The following is an 18,055-nucleotide window of genomic DNA, read 5'->3' on the forward strand; positions in this document are numbered from 1 at the left end:
CCCGGGTTTTTGTAAAATGAAAGATATGGCATTCATTTATCGTTTGCAATTGGAGGCGTTGTTCTAACTTGATTTTTTCATAATTTTTTTTTCGTCTAAAAAAAAATTGTCTATTCCGGTCACTTTTTTTACTTTTTTTTATTACTGTATTTATAACTGTATAATACCCTAATGTTTAATTTAGGTGATCTGGAAGCATAAACAACCTAAATGCATGACCTAAGCTTTAATCATTGCCTTGCCTGTTGTGTGATGTACATTACTAGTCATTTTACTGCTTGTATTATGTCATGTTTTGTTGCCTAAGCTTTTCAATTTGTAAAGACATTAAAAATTTTTCAGACACATTTTTATAGTAATGGGAAGAGTATATCACCCAAAGGAACGCCTTAAATATTTGCCTGAAGATGTATCAGCTGCATTGGCTCATGTAAGAAGGGGTATGTCTATTAGAAAGACCGCTAGAAGATTTAAAATTCCATATGAAACCCTTGCATCTTTTTCGTATAAGAGGGTGTTCGCGATTTTTGCGCGGTTTGGATTTTTTATGTCAAATCGGCTAGGATTAAGCTAGAAAGGTGTTTAAGGTGTCTATAGAAAGCCCTTTGCATGTCCTAACAAAAACTCCCCAGGATATGGGTTCTATCTCCAAGATTTAGAAGACATATTCAAGATTTTGCATTTTCAAAATTCCTGTTGCATAAAATGTGTTGAAATATTAGAGTTAGACCCCATATCATTTCGAGTTAATTGTCAGGCATGTAATTTTGCATCTTTAGACACCTTAACCACCCTTGTAGGTCAATCCTAGCCAATTTGAGACAAGAAAAAATGTATCAAAAACTGCTGTCAAAACTGGCAGGATTTTTAAAATAAAAATTTTTTTGGAAAAAAATCACTTTTTTCAAGAAATTCCAAGACCTGCGTATCAGAAATTGCCTCTAATTTATGTATAAAGCTTAAAAAAACCTTATCATATAATAAAAAGTATAATTTTTTTAAAAAAAGTTTGCATGAAAAAAATTGATGTTTTTTTTGCGATTTTACCGACTTTTTTAAAATGGGGAAAATGTTGTCAAAAAATTGTCTGATCTGCATGCGACTAGTACCGTTAGAAAGCTAATGACCTCAGCTTTCTGGGGTTATTCCGGTATAGGCCAACCGCCGCCCTTTAAACCGATTTTTGACCGACTTCTAGTTGCGAGATCTTAATGGGACCAAGACAGGCTTCTTCGTTATTGCCATATCGTTCATTTGCACTCTTAAAAACCGGAAAAAGTTTTTGGGAAGTATGTTTTTTTTTAAGTTGAAGCAAAAAATTGACCGGAATTACCCCGCACTACCCTATCTATGGCAGACGGGGACATATAAAAGATTTAAAATATACTTCAATTTATAGTTGAATTAAATGTTGATTAAGGATCAGGTTGCTCTAAAATGTAATTTTATATTTAAAGGAGTGAACCAGCTATATGTCCAGAATGTTCCAAAGCCTTCAGAACAGATCAGGGCCTAATGGGCCATAGACTAAAAGTTCATAATATTGTAAGTATTTTTAACGCCTTCTAACTGATAAACTTGTAAAATTATATATAAAGTATACAATTGTAATTATAGATATACTACATTATTAACATTATATTACACAATCGTCCCAGGTATCACAATGTTGATAATCTTTAAGCGTACAGATTTCTAAAAATGATTATGCCTTTGTTTCAGGAATCAATATGTATTCAAATCTTACTTGCTTAAATGAACAGACGCACGTACACAACATAAACAATTATAGATGTTAGAAAAGTTTCATTTTTAAAATAAATATTTTATATCAATTTAGGGCGAAGGTTACATGTGTGAGTTCTGTCCGTACAAAACTGTGAAATTAACCCACTTACAAAACCACATGAAGAATCACAGTGATTGTCCTAAGCCGTTTGTCTGCAATGAATGTGGGGCTACATTTTCCAGGTAAGAAAAGTCACAAGATTGCTTTCGATGAGTTATTATCCTTATACTAAAGTAACTGGATGTTTGTCTGTGTGTCTGTACCGAAGGATCTCGCTCACCGCTGAACCAATTGGGTTCTCCTTAACAGGGTCAGGGTGGGCATACAAAAAACCCACCCAAAAAAACCCACCCAGGGTTTTTCAATAAAACCCCTATAAAAACCCTTAAAACCCTGGGTTTTTAAGGGTTTTTGGGTCGAGTTTTTAAGGGTTTTTGGGTTGGGTTGGGCTGGGCTTTTTGAAAAAACCCTGGGTTTTTCCCCACCCTGAACAGGGTAGATTCTCATAAGTCCCGGGAAGGTTTATAACTATTTTGGGGGAGGGTACCACCACCCTCCCAAGAGAAATCACAAAAAAAACGAAATTATTTTTTACGTACTCGATTTTAGAAAGAGAGTTCAACGCCAACAAAACGTCAAATATAAAAAAAAAACATTTAAAGTACCACTAGAGGCCTAGTCTAGGGGCATAGCCGCTAGTATTTGGATTAAAGGATTTGTTACATAAAGATAAGTAGAGTCCCGCAGGGTTAAAGCTCAAAAAAATGGTGTGGGGTGGGGTGAATTTAAAAATAAATAAAGAGTCATTTTTCGCATTATTTGGTAAAGTTGAGTGCAAGCTTCCAGTCAAATGCGCTTATTAGGTCAAACTGTTCTTAATTATGCGTTCAATATTAAGAACAGTTTGACATAATAAGCGCATTTGACTGGAAGCTTGCACCCAACTTTTCGGTTTATGCGTTAAAAAATGACGCTCTTTGTCTGAAATGATTCAAAATAAAGGCGGGGGGGGGGGGGGGGGGCGTAATGACATCTATTCTTAATCCGTGAGCAAAATGGTCTAAATATTGAGCTAGACCCTTCAAACTTGGTATATAAGCCTAGTCCTATCAGGGTTGTCGAAATGGGCACTTTTTTTGATATTGGGCGGCCCAATTGCCCTAAAGGGTTTTAGGCGGGTTTTGGGCGCCCAAAAGAGGTTTTGGGCACCCTTTTTGGGCAAATGTCGTAAAAAGCATATAAAAAGGATATAAAATAGCCTAAAACCATACCGAGACTTATTATTAAAAATAAAATAGCCTAAAACCATCTCAGGACCTATAAAAGCTTCACTGGAAAGGAGAACCATATCGGTTCAGCAGTCAGCAAAATCCTTCTCTAGATACAAAAAAGCTTTCTAATTTATATAGTAAACAAGCGGCTACGTCCCTAGAGGCGTCTTTGGACACTTGAGGAGGGGAGAGTCAAATTTGATAATCCAATTATTATATTAGATTTGAAAAGAAAATATAAAAAAATTTGGGGGGGAAATAATTTTTTTTTTGGGGGGGGGGCTTTTCCTCCCCCATTTTTATTTTTAGTTTCAAAAATTGTTTAAAAAGTTTTTGGGGGAGTGTAATTTTTTTCTAGGGGCGATTTCCCTTAGGAGGGTGGTGGTACCCTCCCCCAAAATAGTTATAAACCTTCCCAGAACCTATGAGAAGCTACCCTGTTAAGGAGAACCCGATCGGTTCAGCGGTTAGCGAGATCCTTCGGTACAAACACACAGACACACAAACAGACACACATCCTGTTACTTTAGTATAAGGATATCACCCACAAAATAGGCCCGCCCCCCCCCTCTTTTTTAACCCCCTCCCCTTTTTCTCTCCCCCCAAAAGGGGGGTGCCCAAAACTGCCTAAAATGACCTTATATTGGGCGGCCCAAAACCGCCCGCCCAAAACTGCCTGCCCAAAAGCGCCCGCCCAAAATGACAACCCTGAGTCCTATAGGTATTACATCTAAATGGCAAAAAAATAAAAAAAAAATATTGTTAGGTTAGGTTAGGTAAGAAAAACCCTGCGGAAATGGGGTTTTTAGGCTTTTTTTGGTCTATTTTAATGTGAAAACTTGCCTTAAATTGTTTTTTCTCAGGGTTTTAACTTAAATACACTTTATCTATTTATATGGACATTATTTAAGATGATTTAGCAAGTCGGGGACCGACCCCAGGGGGCTAGGTGGGTGGCCCGCAGGGGTTAAGTGCATTTTTCCCAATAAATATGTTGTGATACATCAAATTATAGGTTTTTTTAGGTCAAGGAACTCAAATTCACAGCTAAAATAAGCATTAGACTAATCTGAGCTAGCCCCAGCGGTCTAGGTTGGTGGCCCGCAGGGGTTAAGTGCATTTTTTCCAATATATATCTTGTTATATATATCAAAATATAGGTTTTTTAGGTCAAGAAACTCAAATTCAGAGCGAAAATTAGCATTAGACTAACCTGAAGCTAACCCCCCCCGGGCTAGGTTGGTTTTCTGCAAGGCTTAAGAGCATTTGCCTAACCTAACCTAGAAACTTACTTATATATTTACAGTTTTTTTTTCTTGAATAAACTGTGTCTATTAATGAGGACTTTATTTAAGATGATCCAGCTAGTCTGAGACCAACCCCAGCGGGCTAGGTGGGGTGCCCGCAGGGGTTAAGTGCATTTTTCTCAATATATATGTTGTGATACATCAAATTATAGGTTTCTTAGGTCAAGGAACTCAAATTTAGAGCTAAAATGAGCATTAGACTAATCTGAAGCTAGCCCCAGCGGGCTAGGTTGGTGGCCCGCATGGGTTAAGTACATTTTTTCCTATATATATCTTGTTATATCTATTAATGAGGACTTTATTTAAGATGATCCAGCTAGTCTGGGACCAACCCCAGCGGGCTAGGTGGGTGGCCCGCAGGGGTTAAGTGCATTTTTCTCAATATATATCTTGTTATATATATCAAATATAGGTTTTTTAGGTCAAGAAACTCAAATTCAGATCGAAAATTAGCATTAGACTAAACTGAAGCTAACCCCCCTGGGTTAGGTTGGTTTTCTGCAGGGCTTAAGAGCATTTACCTAACCTAACCTAGAAACTTACTTATATTTTTACAGGTTTTTTTTTCTTAAATAAACTGTGTCTATTAATGAGGACTTTATTTAAGATGATCCATCAAGTCGGGGACCGACCCCAGCGGGCTAGGTGGTTGGCCCGTAGGGGTTAAGTGCATTTTTCGTTGTGATACATCAAATTATAAGTTTTTTAGGTAAGTAACTTAAATTCAGAGCTAGAATTAGCATAAGACCAATCTGAAGCCCCAGGCTAGGTCGGTGGCACGCAGGGGTTAAATGCATTATTTTCTAATATGTATCTTGTTATATATCAAAATATAGGGTAAAGCGCCGATCTCGGTTTTGAGGTGAAGTCGGTATTTTTTTGACCACCTTCTTTAAATGACATTTTTCTCCATGTTCTAATCGACTGACAGAAAAAAACATAAAATCAAATTTGTTCCTTATTAAATTGCCTACAAAAAAGTAAACAATGAAATTTTTGTGAGATGAATTTTTAGGGAACTTATTGGGTCTTAAAGTCGGACGACAAAAATTTTTTTTTTTCGATTTTTTTGCTTCGGTCGGAAAAACGGTAAGTTGGACAAAAACTGGTAAGAGCTAGAGCTTAGACGTCTTCAGGGGACTTATTAAGAATCTAATAGGCTATCCATTTCCGTTTAAAACTTTAATAAAGCTTGTATAGTTTTTTCTTAAATCGACTAAAAGTGAAGCGGGGCGAATTCGGTTTTTTCACTTTTTATACTAACTTTTTCAATTTTATATAAAAAAGTGAAATTTTCGAGAAAAAAAGTCAAATTTCTCGTACTTAGAAAAAATTTTTTTTTTTTTGTAGAAAAAATTGTCCGATCTTCATAATTTTTTTTGTGAATGCTCTTTATTACATTTAGCAACTTTAACCTTTAGAGCATGCTGTAATTAAATCACTATGTCATAGGTTTTTTGAAGCTGGAAAATCGACCACAGATTTTGCCAAACTTTTCTCTTTTTTTCAACTTGATTTTTTTAGGAAATTTTGCTAATAGAACAAATTTTTTTTGGCCAAATCTATTCAAAATTGCCTGAATTTTAAGGATCAGGCCTTTAAAGTCATAAAAAGTTATTTTTTCTAGTAGTATTTTTATGTTTTTTATCAAAAAAATTTTCGAAAAAAAAGTCAAATTTCGTGTACTTCGGAAAAATTATTTTTTTTTGGTAGAAAAAATTGACCTATCTTAATAAAATTTTTTGTGCATACTCTTTATTACATTTAGCAACTTTTACCTTTTAGGCATGCTGTAATAAAATCAATACGTCATCGATTTTTTGAAGCTTGAAAATGCCCTACCGACTTCGCCTCAAGGCGGGGCGAAGTCGGTGCCGTTTTAGAGATCAATTTTGACAAACTTCCCAATGTCCTAGGTTTACATCCCTTTAGGACCTGATCGACTTTTCCGAGATCTTTCTACTGGTCTTGGTCCCATTTAAAAAAAATAATTTTTACGATTTGCAGGTTCAAAAAACCGAAAAAAAGACCGAGTTCGCCCCGCTTTACCCTAGGTTTTTAAGGGCAAGAAACTCAAATTCAGAGCTAAAATTGGCATAATGCAGTACATACTTTTGAAAAATTTAATTAACCCCCTGCAGGCCAATCTTCTAGCCTCCTTGGGTCAGCCTCCTGTATGAAGAATCTTTTAAATGATGGCTTTAGGAATGAACACTGTGTATCTAAGTAAAACCTAGCCCGCCTGGGTCAGTTCCCGACTTGCTGGATTATCTTAAATAATGTTCTCATGAATAGACACAGTTTATTCAATTTAAAAAACCTTAAAAAAAGTAAGAATTTAGGTTAGGTTTGGTAAAATGCATTTAAGCCTTGCAGGCAACCCACCTATCCCGCAGGGGCTAGCTTCAGATTAGTCTGATTCTATTATTAGCTCTAAATTTGAATTTCTAGACCTAAAAAATCTGTAATTTTATGTATGGCAACACATACTTTTTAAAAATGCACTTAACCCCTGCTGGCCTCCCACCTAGCCTGCTGGGGTCTGTCCCAAACTTGCTTTATCATCTTAAATAATGTTCTCCTTAATAGACACAGTTTATTCCAGAAAAAAACCTAAAAAAATAAGTAAGGTTCTAGGTTAGACTTAAGACTTGCAGGCAACCCACCTAGCCCGCTGGGGCTAGCTTCAGATTAGTCCAATGCTTTTATTAGCTTTAAATTTGAGTTTCTTGACCTAAAAACCTATAATTTGATGTATGACAACACATACTTTCAGAAAAAATGCATTTAACCCCTGCGGGCCACCCACCTAGCCCGCTGGGGTCGGTCCCAGACTTGCTGGATCATCTTAAATAAAGTCCTCATTAATAGACACAGTTGATCATAGAAAAAAAACCTGTAAAAATATAAGTAAGTTTCTAGGTTAGGTTAGGTAAATGCTCTTAAGCTCTGCAGAAAACCAACTTAGCCCGGGGGGGGGGGGGAGGGGTTAGCAACCTATATTTTGATATATACAGTGTGTTTTTTTTATGAGAACTTTTTTGAAAGCAATTTTACCCCACTTATAGTTATCAGAATTTAATGATTAAAGGCATATTTCTTTGTTTTTTATAACCATTTATAGAACATCAAAAAAATATTCCAGTTTTTATTAAAAAAGTACAGTAAAATCTAAAATTCAAAACCTAGGTGTCAACATCTAAAAATAGTTTTAGCGCATTTTTCTTAAGCTGAAATCTTCTACCCTTTACAAGAAAAAAAGTGGATTTTTAGTTGTCGACTTTGGGGGGCCAGTACTCCCTCCCTGGTTGAGATATGGCCTTCAAAATATGTTTTAGTACATGTCCCCAAAAGTATCTGTATTAAGGGGGGGGGGGTTTTTAATGCAACCATCTCGTAATCAATGTATAATTGGCACTTAGAATTCGAATTTCGATCTGAAATTTTGCATGAGTAATCCTTGGTTGGTCTATTTTCCCTAAATCGAACAAAAAGTTGGAAAAGTAACGGCTGGCAGCTGGCGGCTCAGCCGTTTAGCCGTTTTTTGCCTATTATCAGGGCAAATTCATCATTAATTACGTAGGAATCAACTTTTAAAAACATATTTTTGGTTTAATTCATGTTAAATGATAACAATAACCATTTTTTAAATTTCTACAGCATGACCCTCAAAAAAGTATTTTTAAGCATCTGCAGCCCTTATTTCTCAATGAATTATTAAAAAATGCATATGTCCTTGTTCTCCATATTATTCCACGTAAGTAGATATAAAAATATTTTTTTACCTCCATTAACACCGGAGATTTTTAGAGCTAAAGTTTTGAAAAAGTGACTGAGAAAAAGAATTTTTTTTTGTTTCTCTTATTTTTTGGATGGTTATATTATGTTTTTCTGGCAACTGAATAATGAGACACAAAGAAAAACAAGTTAACTAAATATTTCTTTTTTATTCCACCAAAAAATATAAATTTTTAATGGCAAAAAATACTACTGAATGAATTGATTATTTGCAAATTTTAGGTTATTTATTGACCCTTATTAATAGAAAAGGATTAATTATGACAGTTGCTCCGCCTACTTTTCTGACATCTCAATTATTTAATAGGAGGTAAATTAAGCTTTTTAGACTAAAAAATCATTATGTTTATTTTTATTTTCTTTATAACTTTTTTGTTATTAAAGTTAGGATTGTGAAACAAAAACAATTTTCCTGCTATATTCATAGAGATTTATTTGGTTTTTTAATCTTAAACAATTTTGCCTAATAAGTAAGTTTTTCAAAATATCATTAAACTAAAAGAGTATGAAGAGCAGATAGGGCATGTGACATGTCTAGGGGTAGGTTTTTATGGTTGCTGAGCTCAAAAATGCTACCAAAAATAGTGGCGGCCCATCCATATGCAGACTGGCCAGAGTGTACGTTTTGTACGTTTTGTACGTTACGCATCGAATCTGTGTACGTTTTGGACGTTATTTTGATATGTGTACGTAACGTATTTTGAAATTTGTATTTTTGTACGTTTTACGTTTTTTTAAAAATAATAAGAATCAAATATTAGCAGAAAAGTAATTTGTATGTTTTGTACGAAAATTTTTGCAAAAACAATAGGTGTATTATTTAAATAAATTCAATAATATCTTCAATTTTCATAGAACAAAAATATGTATGTAAATTATGCATATATGTTATTAGAACTTACAGTTTAAATTTATGGATTTGAAATATATGTCCTATAGATATAGTTTAAACTATTGAACAGAAAGAGATATGCAGTTGACTAAATTCAAGTTTAAATGCATTTCATGCTACTACCCCTTTAATAGATTTTACGAAATTTTTTTTCAAATTCTTTATATACTTGGGTAAATTTTCCGAGATATCAAATGGTGCCCAGTGTAGGATTAAGAAGTCTTATTTTTTGGTATCTTCAGTTTTTAAAGAATAAGAATCAAATATAAGTATAAAAGTATTTGTATATTTATTTGTATTTGTACAAAAAGTATTACAAAAATAGTATATTATCTATAATGCAAAGTAGAATGATGTCTGTCTGTCTGCTTGTCCGTCTGTATATCAGAAGCTTAATATCTCAGTAACCACTGAACCTATTGGGCTCTACTCTTCATGGAATATACCTAATAGTCCTGTGATGTTTTTTTTGCTATTTTCTTTGGGGGAGGGACACTTAAAGCTTTTTACTTTCTACTAGGATTAGAGGCTTCGTATCCCTCTTTTATAGAATCGTTTGTTGGAAATTTGTCAAAAAAAAATATAAAAAAAGATTATGATTATTTTTTTCATTTAGGCTTCGCCCCAGGGTGCGGTGGGGGTTCCCCCACCCCGCTGATTTGCATTAGTTTACAAAAATAAATTGAGGGGTGGTTGATTTTTTTTTTGGGGGGGGGGGGGTGGGTTTCCCACACTCTAAGAAAATAGCCTAAAACTACCACAGGACTAGTAGATATATTCCCTGAAGATTAGAATTTAGAACCCAATCTGTTCAGCGGTTACCAAGATCTTAAGCTTTAGACAGACAGGCATTGATTTACTTTGTATTAAAGACTAGTATTTTCTGAGATCTTTAGCAATAGACAAAATAACCCTATATCCTATTATATGTTTATCCTATAAATCCTTTTTTTTCTGTAACAAAGAATCTCGCTAACTGCTGAACCGACATGATCTTTGTGAGGTTGTAGGCTATTTTCTCTGTCCTTCCAAATCCCTTCAAGAACCTGTATTTAAAATGGTAGAAAAATAGCCTAAAACCATCTCGGTAACTGTGTGAAGTAGTTATGAAAATCTTAAGCATCAGACAAAAAACTTACTACTTTATTTAATAGAATATACTTAGTATGTAATAACAGGATGTATGTCTCTCTTGTCAGTTTATTTGTACCGAAGGTTCTCGCTTACCGCTAAACCGATATGGTTCTCTTTTACAGGGTAGCTTCTCATAGGTCCTGGGAGAGGGTACAACCACCCTCTCAAGAGAAACTACTCTTAGAAAAAAATCACAACCCTTCCCCTATTTTTTCTTTCTTTTTAAAATTGAAATCAGAAATGGGGGTGGTCTACTTTCCCTTCCCTCACTAAAAAAATTATTAGCGAAGCTACTCTATAATCACTTTGTCAGTCCGTTATGCTATCGGAGAAACGTGATTTTCTCGGCTCCTGTTTTTTGATTGAATAAGTTCACATTCTACATATTTTCATTGAAATTTGCCTTTTGGTTGGGTGCTAGATCTATTCCTAGATTTTCTTTTTTTCATGGTTTTCTCGACTTCTATTCAAGATAGACGGCTGAAATTTTCAGGGAATAAATAAATTCACATTCTACATATTTTCAAAAAGAGATTTGCTTATTGGTTGAGGAGCTGAATTTATTCCTAGATTTTCACGTTATTATATATTTTTAAAAGGTTTTATGATTTATTTAAATAAGTTAAATGCTTATTTTTTACGACACTACTCTATAGTTTATATAGTTCCCAGATTCCCATCCATAACTTTTGAGCTTCGCTACTTAAGGATGTTGTCATCCTTTTTTTTTACTTTTTATTTTTAAATAAAAAAATGGGTTTTTAAATTCAACTCCCCCCCCCCCCCCCTAATCAAGTTCCTCTAGAGGCCTCTAAGGGCGTAGTCGCTGGTCCTTATAATAGGATATACTTTGTACATAATAACAGAATGTCTGTTTGTTTGAACCAAAGAATCTCGCTAACCACGGAACCGATATGGTTCTCCTTAACAGGATAGCTTCTCATAGGTTTTTGGAAGTTTTATAACTATTTTGGGGAAGAGTATCACCATCCACCCTCCCAAGAGAAATTGACTTCAGAAAAAAACTACCTCCTCCCCCCAAAAATGAATTTTAATTGCGATTTTAAGTTAATTTTTTTCCAGATGTCTATAAATAACTTTTGAGCTTCGCTACTTATGTATGTTGTCATCCATGTTTTTTTTATTGAATTCAACTCTCCCCTCCTCAAGTGCCCCTAGAGGCCTTTAGGAGCGTAGACGCTAGTTCTTTTGAATAGAGTAATAGGATATCTTGTGTCTGTCAGTTCGCTATGGTTCTCCTTTACAGGTAGCTGCTAGTAGACTTAAATGTATTGATAATAGGTAACTAGGAAATTATTTAACTTATTTTTATTAGGAATGTACGTTTTTGTACGTTTTTTTACTTTTTTTTATGTACGTAACGTATTTTTTTTGTGTACGTTATGTACGTTTTTTATTTTCAAAATTGGCTGGCCAGTCTGCATATGTCAGCTGGGTAACAGCTGCAGCTCAGCTGGGAGCGGCCAAGAGTAGAATGAGTAGATAGGGCTTGTGACGTGTCTAGGGGTAGGTTTTTATGGGTGCTGAGCTCAATTCTACTACAAAAAATAGAAGCAGCCTATCCATATGGCAGCTGGGTAACGGCCGCAGCTCAGCTGGGAGTGGCCAATAGTAGAATGAGTAGGTTTAGCTTGTGACATGTCTAGGGGTAGGTTTTTAGGGGTGCTGAGCTCAAAAATAATGCCAAAAATAGTGGCCGCCCATCCATATGGCAGCTGGGTAACGGCCGCAGCTCTCCTTTAAGCGGCCAAGAGTAGAATGAGTAGATAGGGCTTGTGATGTGTCTAGGGGTAGGTTTTTATGGGTGCTGAGCTCAATACTACTACCAAAAATAGAAGCAGCCCATCCATATGGCAGCTGGGTAACGGCCACAGCTCACCTTAGAACGGCACAGAGTATGAAGAGTAGATAATACTACAAAAAATAGTGGCAGCTCATCCATATAGCAGCTAGGTAACGGCCTCTGCTCAGCTGGGAGCGGCTAAGAGTAGAATGAGTAGATGGGGCTTGTGACGTGTCTAGGGGTAGGTTTTTAGGGGTGCTGAGCTCAAAAATAATGCCAAAAATAGTGGCCGCCCATCCATATGGCAGCTGGGTAACGGCCGCAGCTCACCTTTAAGCGGCCAAGAGTAGAATGAGTAGATAGGGCTTGTGATGTGTCTAGGGGTAGGTTTTTATGGGTGCTGAGCTCAATACTACTACCAAAAATAGAAGCAGCCCATCCATATGGCAGCTGGGTAACGGCCACAGCTCACCTTAGAGCGGCCAAGAGTATGAAGAGTAGATAGGTCTTGTGACATGTTTAGGGGTAGGCTTGTGACATGTCTATTGCCTAGGGGTAGGTTTTTATGGGTGCTGAGCAAAAAATGCTACCAAAATTAGTGGTGGTCCATCCATATGGCAGCTGGGTAAGAGCTGCAGCTCAGCTGGGAACGGCCAAGAGTAAATTGAGTAGATAGGGCTTGTGACGTGTCTATGGGTAGGTTTTTATGGGTGCTGAGCTTAATACTACTACCAAAAATAGAAGCTGCCCATCCATATGGCAGCTGGGTAACGGCCGCAGCTCACCTAAGAGCGGCCAGGAGTATGAAGAGTAGATAGGGCTTGTGACATGTTTAGGGGTAGGTTTTTATGGTTGCTGAGCTCAAAAATGCTACCAAAAATAGTGGCTGCCCATCCCTATGGCAGCTGGGTAACAGCTGCAGCTCAGCTGGGAGCGGCCAAGAGTAGAATCAGTAGATAGGGCTTGTACCGTGTCTAGGGGTAGGTTTTTATGTGTGCTGAGCTCACATACTACAAAAATTAGTGGCAGCCCATCCATATGGCAGCTGGGTAACGGCTACAGCTCAGCTGAGAGCGGCCAAGAGTAGAATGAGTAGATAGGGCTCGTGACGTGTCTAGGGGTAGGTTTTTATGTGGGGCTTGCTAGAACCGGCTGAAAACGGCTGGGAGCCGCCAAGAGTATGAAGAGTAGATAGGGCATGTGACATGTCAAGGGGCGGCCCATCCCTATGGCAGCTGGGTAACAGCTGCAGCTCAGCTGTGTGCGGCCAAGAGTAGAATCAGTAGATAGGGCTTGTGCCGTGTCTAGGGGTAGGTTTTTATGGTTGCTGAGCTCAAAAATGCTACCAAAAATAGTGGCAGCCCATCCCTATGGCAGCTGGGTAACAGCTGCAGCTCAGCTGGGAGCGGCCAAGAGTAGAATCAGTAGATAGGGCTTGTACCGTGTCTAGGGGTAGGTTTTTATGTGTGCTGAGCTCACATACTACTACAAAAATTAGTGGCAGCCCATCCATATGGCAGCTGGGTAACGGCTACAGCTCAGCTGAGAGCGGCCAATAGTAGAATGAGTAGATAGGGCTCGTGACGTGTCTAGGGGTAGGATTTTAGGGGTGCTGAGCTCAAAAATACTACCAAAAAAAGGGGCGGCCCATCCCTATGGCAGCTGGGTAACAGCTGCAGCTCAGCTGGGAGCGGCCAAGAGTAGAATCAGTAGATAGGGCTTGTGCCGTGTCTAGGGGTAGGTTTTTATGTTTGCTGAGCTCAATACTACTACAAAAATAGTGGCGATCAATCCACATGGCAGCTGGGTAACGGCTGCAGCTCAGCTGAGAGCGGCCAAGAGTAGAATGAGTAGATAGGGCTTGTGACGTGTCTAGGGGTAGGTTTTCAGGGGTGTTGAGCTCATAAATACTAACAAAAATAGGGGCGGCCCATCCACATGGAAGCTGGGTAACAGCTACAGCTCAGCTAGACACGTCACAAGCCCTATGTACTCATTGTACTCTTGGCCTCTCCCAGCTGAGATGCAGCTGTTACCCAGCTACCATATGGATAGGCCGCCACTATTTTTGGTAGTATTTTTGAGCTCAGCACCCATTAAAACCTAACCCTAGACACCTCACAAGCCCTATGTACTCATTCTACTCTTGGCTGCTCCCAGCTGAGCTGTAGCTGTTACCCATCTGCCATGTGGATTTATCGCCACTATTTTTGGTAGCAGTTTTTAACTCAACCAAAAACCATAAAAACCTACCTCTAAACATGTCACAAGCCCTATCTACTCATTCTACTCTTGGCCACTCCAAGGTGAGCTGCGGTCGTTACCCAGCTGCCATATGGATGGGTGGCCACTATTTTTGGTAGTATTTTTAAGCTCAGCACCACTAAAAACCTACCCCTAGACACGTCACAAGCCCCATCTACTCATTCTACTCTTAGCCGCTCCCAGCTGAGCAGCGGCCGTTAACCAGCTGCTATATGGATGAGGTGCCACTATTATTTGTAGTATTATTGAGCTCAGCACCCATAAAAACCTACCCCTAGACACGTCACAAGCCCCATCTACTTGTTCTACTCTTGGCCGCTACCAGCTGTGCTGCAGCTGTTAACCAGCTGCCATATGGATGGGCTGCCACTATTTTTGGTAGCATTTTTGAGCTCAGCAACCATAAAAACTTACCCCTAGACATGTCACATGCCCTATCTACTCATCATACTCTTGGCGGCTCCCAGCCGTTTTCAGCCCGTTCTAGCCGTTTAGCAGCTGACACTAGAAATTTTAAAAATGGTTATTGCTATCATTTAACATGAATTAAACCAAAAATATGTTTTTAAAAGTTGATTCCTACGTAATTAATGATGAATTTGCCCTAAAAATAGGCAAAAAACGGCTAAACGGCTGAGCCGCCAGCTGCCAGCCGTTACTTTTCCAACTTTTTGTTCAATTTAGGGAAAATAGACCTACCAAGGATTACTCATGCAAAATTTCAGATCAAAATTCGAATTCTAAGTGCCATTTATACATTGATTACGAGATGGTTGCATTAAAAACCCCCCCCCTTTTTAACTCTGTATCTCAATTTTAAAGCGTTTTGCAGCCATTCTTGCAAAGGGTAAAAGATTTGAGCATGAGAAAAATGCGCTAAAACCATTTTTAGATGTTGCCACCTAGGTTTTTAAATTTTGATTCTACTGTACTTTTTGAATGAAAACTGGAATATTTTTTTGATGTTCTATAAATGGTTATAAAAAACAAAGAAAATAAGCCTTTAATCATTAAATTCTGATAACTATAAGTGGGGTAAAATTGCTTTCTCATAAAAAAAAACACACTGTATAACAAGATATATATATTGAAAAAAATTCACTTAACCCCTGCGGGCCACCCACCTAGCCCGCTGGGGTCGGTCACAGACTTGCTCGATCATCTTAGATAAAGTCCTCATTAATAGACACAGTTTATTTAAGAAAAAAACCTGTAAAAATATAAGTAAGTTTCTAGGTTAGGTTAGGTAAAATGCACTTAAGCCCTGTGGGCAACCCACCTAGCCCGCTGGGGTTAGCTTCAGATTGGTCTTATGCTTATTTTAGCTCTGAATTTGAGATCTTTGACCTAAAAAACCTATAATTTGATGTATCACAACATATATATTGGAAAAAATGCACTTAACCCCTGCGGGCCACCCACCTAGCCCCCTGGGGTCGGTCCCCGACTTGCAAAATCATCTTAAATAATGTCCTTATGAATAGACACAGTGTATTGAAGTTAAAATCCTAAGAAAAAACAATTTAAGGCAAGTTTCCACAACAAAATAGACCAAAACAAGGATGACAACATCCATAAGTAGCGAATCATAAACAATTAAATAAGAATTTAGATAATAGTTGACAAAAGCATGTATATTAGGAAAAAATCACGAAACCTTTTCAACATTTGTTTTTAATTTCTTAATATTTATTTATATTTCAGTACTATGACTAACAGACTGACGGTCAAAGTAAATTACATACTGGATGCTCAGAACAACGGGAAATTTAAATTGTTTTCTTGAAACGACAGGAAATTTAATTCTAATTCTATAACTGAAAAAATTTTGGAAATCGGACCATAAACACCAAAGATATGGAGAAAAATGTGAAAAATACAAAAATAGCCTAATCCTGCTAAAAAGCGGTCCTATCGCCATTGATGTTGTATAGTTAACTAGTGGCTTCGCCCCTAGCCTCTAGGGGCTTTGCCCCAAGAGGTATAATTACATCTTCTATTACTTACCCAGCAGAACGGATCACAAATTTTCGCACCTACCCAGCAGGAAAACATTTCGCAAACATTAAATTCGTAAATTTCGTAAAATTTGTAAAAAAAAAAAAAAAAAAAAAAAAAAAAAAAAAAAAAAAATGGGGGGGGGGATTTTTTTGTTTTTGGGGGGGTTGGGGGTGTCCCACCCCCCAAGAAAATAGCTTAATACCACCGCAGGACCCTGAAGAGTAGAATCCATTCGGTTCAGTGGTTACCGAGATCTTAAGCTTCAGACAGACAGACAGACATCAATCTACTTTGTATTACAGATTGTGCTCCTTGATAATGGGAATGTTGTCAAAAAATTTCAGCCTTTTATCTTTTATGGGAGCCGAGAAAATCACGTTTCCCCCAAAATAAGACGGACAGACGGATATTTTAAATTATAGAGTAGCTTCGCTACTAAAAAGCCTAAAAACCCCATTTCCGCAGGGTTTTCTTACCTAACCTAACCTTTAAATAAAAATTTTTGGATTTTTTTGCCATTTAGATGTAATACCTATAGGACTAGGCTTATATACCAAGTTTGAAGGGTCTAGCTCAATATTTAGACCATTTTGCTCACGGATTAAGAATAGATGTCATTACGCCCCCCCCCCCCCCCTTTGGAGAGAAATAACAAAAAATAAATCAGCAGGAGATAACTGTTTGCAGCGGCAGTTCTAGCTTTTGAATCCTGTTTTAAAGTCTTAGAGCACTTATCTTAGAAATTGACCAGTCTCCCTTAATCTAATAGAATTGGACACGTAGTTAATGAGATCTTATGGACAGATAGACATTGTATTACTATTCAGGAAAGATTCTCTGCAGAATAATGTCAAGTATTGGCATGAGGGATTCATCTATTACTGTGATCAATATTATAATTCAGGAAAGATTCTCTGCAGAATCATGTCAAGTATCGGCACGAGGGAGTCATCTATTACTGTGATCAATGCGACTTTAGCACACCAAGGCAACGACAATTTTAAAAATTTTATTAAAGCAAGAGGGGTCATTTTTTTCGCATATTTTATGTAAAGTTGTGTGTAACCATTCAGTCAAATGCGTTAAAGTCAAACTGATATGACCAAATGTATTTATATAAAATGGTCATAATTAAGAACAGTTCGACTTAACAAGTGCATTTGACTATACGGTTACACACAGCTTTAGCACACTGAGACAAAAACAATTTCATATTTTTACTTCAAGCCAAAAAAACATAGAGTAGCAGTTACATGACATACAATACCTGTTAAAAACTAAATTGATTATCTCCTCAAAAAATTCATATTGTTTGCTGTACAAATTTAAATTTTTTACTTGGCTTATTGTTGGATTGGCCTGAATCAGATTTTATGGTGTGTTGTTTGCATTTTATTTATGGGTAAAATGGTATTTAAAAATATTTTGTTATCATTGCTTACTAAAATTGAAAGTCGAAAATAAAATAAATCAAGTATGAGTGAATAAGTATATCTATAACATTCTATCAATTAACTGTTCCATGCCAAGAGTAGACATTATTAAATTTTTTCTTTAAAGACTTAATTTTATGTTTAAAATAAATGTTTGATAAGCTGTTGTGATCAAACATTACTTGTTTATGTTTTAATTTTTCTATGATGCTCACTTTGCCCTGTTAAACATAAACATAAACATAAACATAAACATATTTATTTGGGCATAAAAATTAAACAAAAAAAAGTCATAAAATCAAAAAAAATATAATATACAATTAAAATTACTATAACAATAAACAACCTAAATCCTAATCAG

The 18,055-nt window shown here is 36.8% G+C and overlaps 1 protein-coding gene across 2 annotated transcripts in view; it reads left to right on the plus strand.

The window, feature by feature from the left end:
• Positions 1-18,055, plus strand: part of LOC145313577 (uncharacterized) — a 48,632-nt gene that overhangs the window by 11,684 nt on the left and 18,893 nt on the right. Inside the window, exons 15-17 of one of the 2 annotated variants that reach the window (XR_013877412.1) lie at positions 1,458-1,545; positions 1,841-1,971; positions 17,089-17,249. Coding sequence is in view for 1 of the 2 variants with exons in the window: in XM_080153038.1 (XP_080009164.1) it covers positions 1,458-1,545; positions 1,841-1,971; positions 17,166-17,249 (303 nt within the window). In the remaining variant the exon portion in view is untranslated. The remainder of the gene's footprint in view (positions 1-1,457; positions 1,546-1,840; positions 1,972-17,088; positions 17,250-18,055) is intronic. The other variant, XM_080153038.1, reaches the window with a different exon arrangement.

The sequence above is a fragment of the Acartia tonsa genome, chromosome 3, assembly GCF_053477335.1.
Source record: "Acartia tonsa isolate MP-2025a chromosome 3, ASM5347733v1, whole genome shotgun sequence".
Taxonomy (NCBI): domain Eukaryota; kingdom Metazoa; phylum Arthropoda; class Copepoda; order Calanoida; family Acartiidae; genus Acartia; species Acartia tonsa.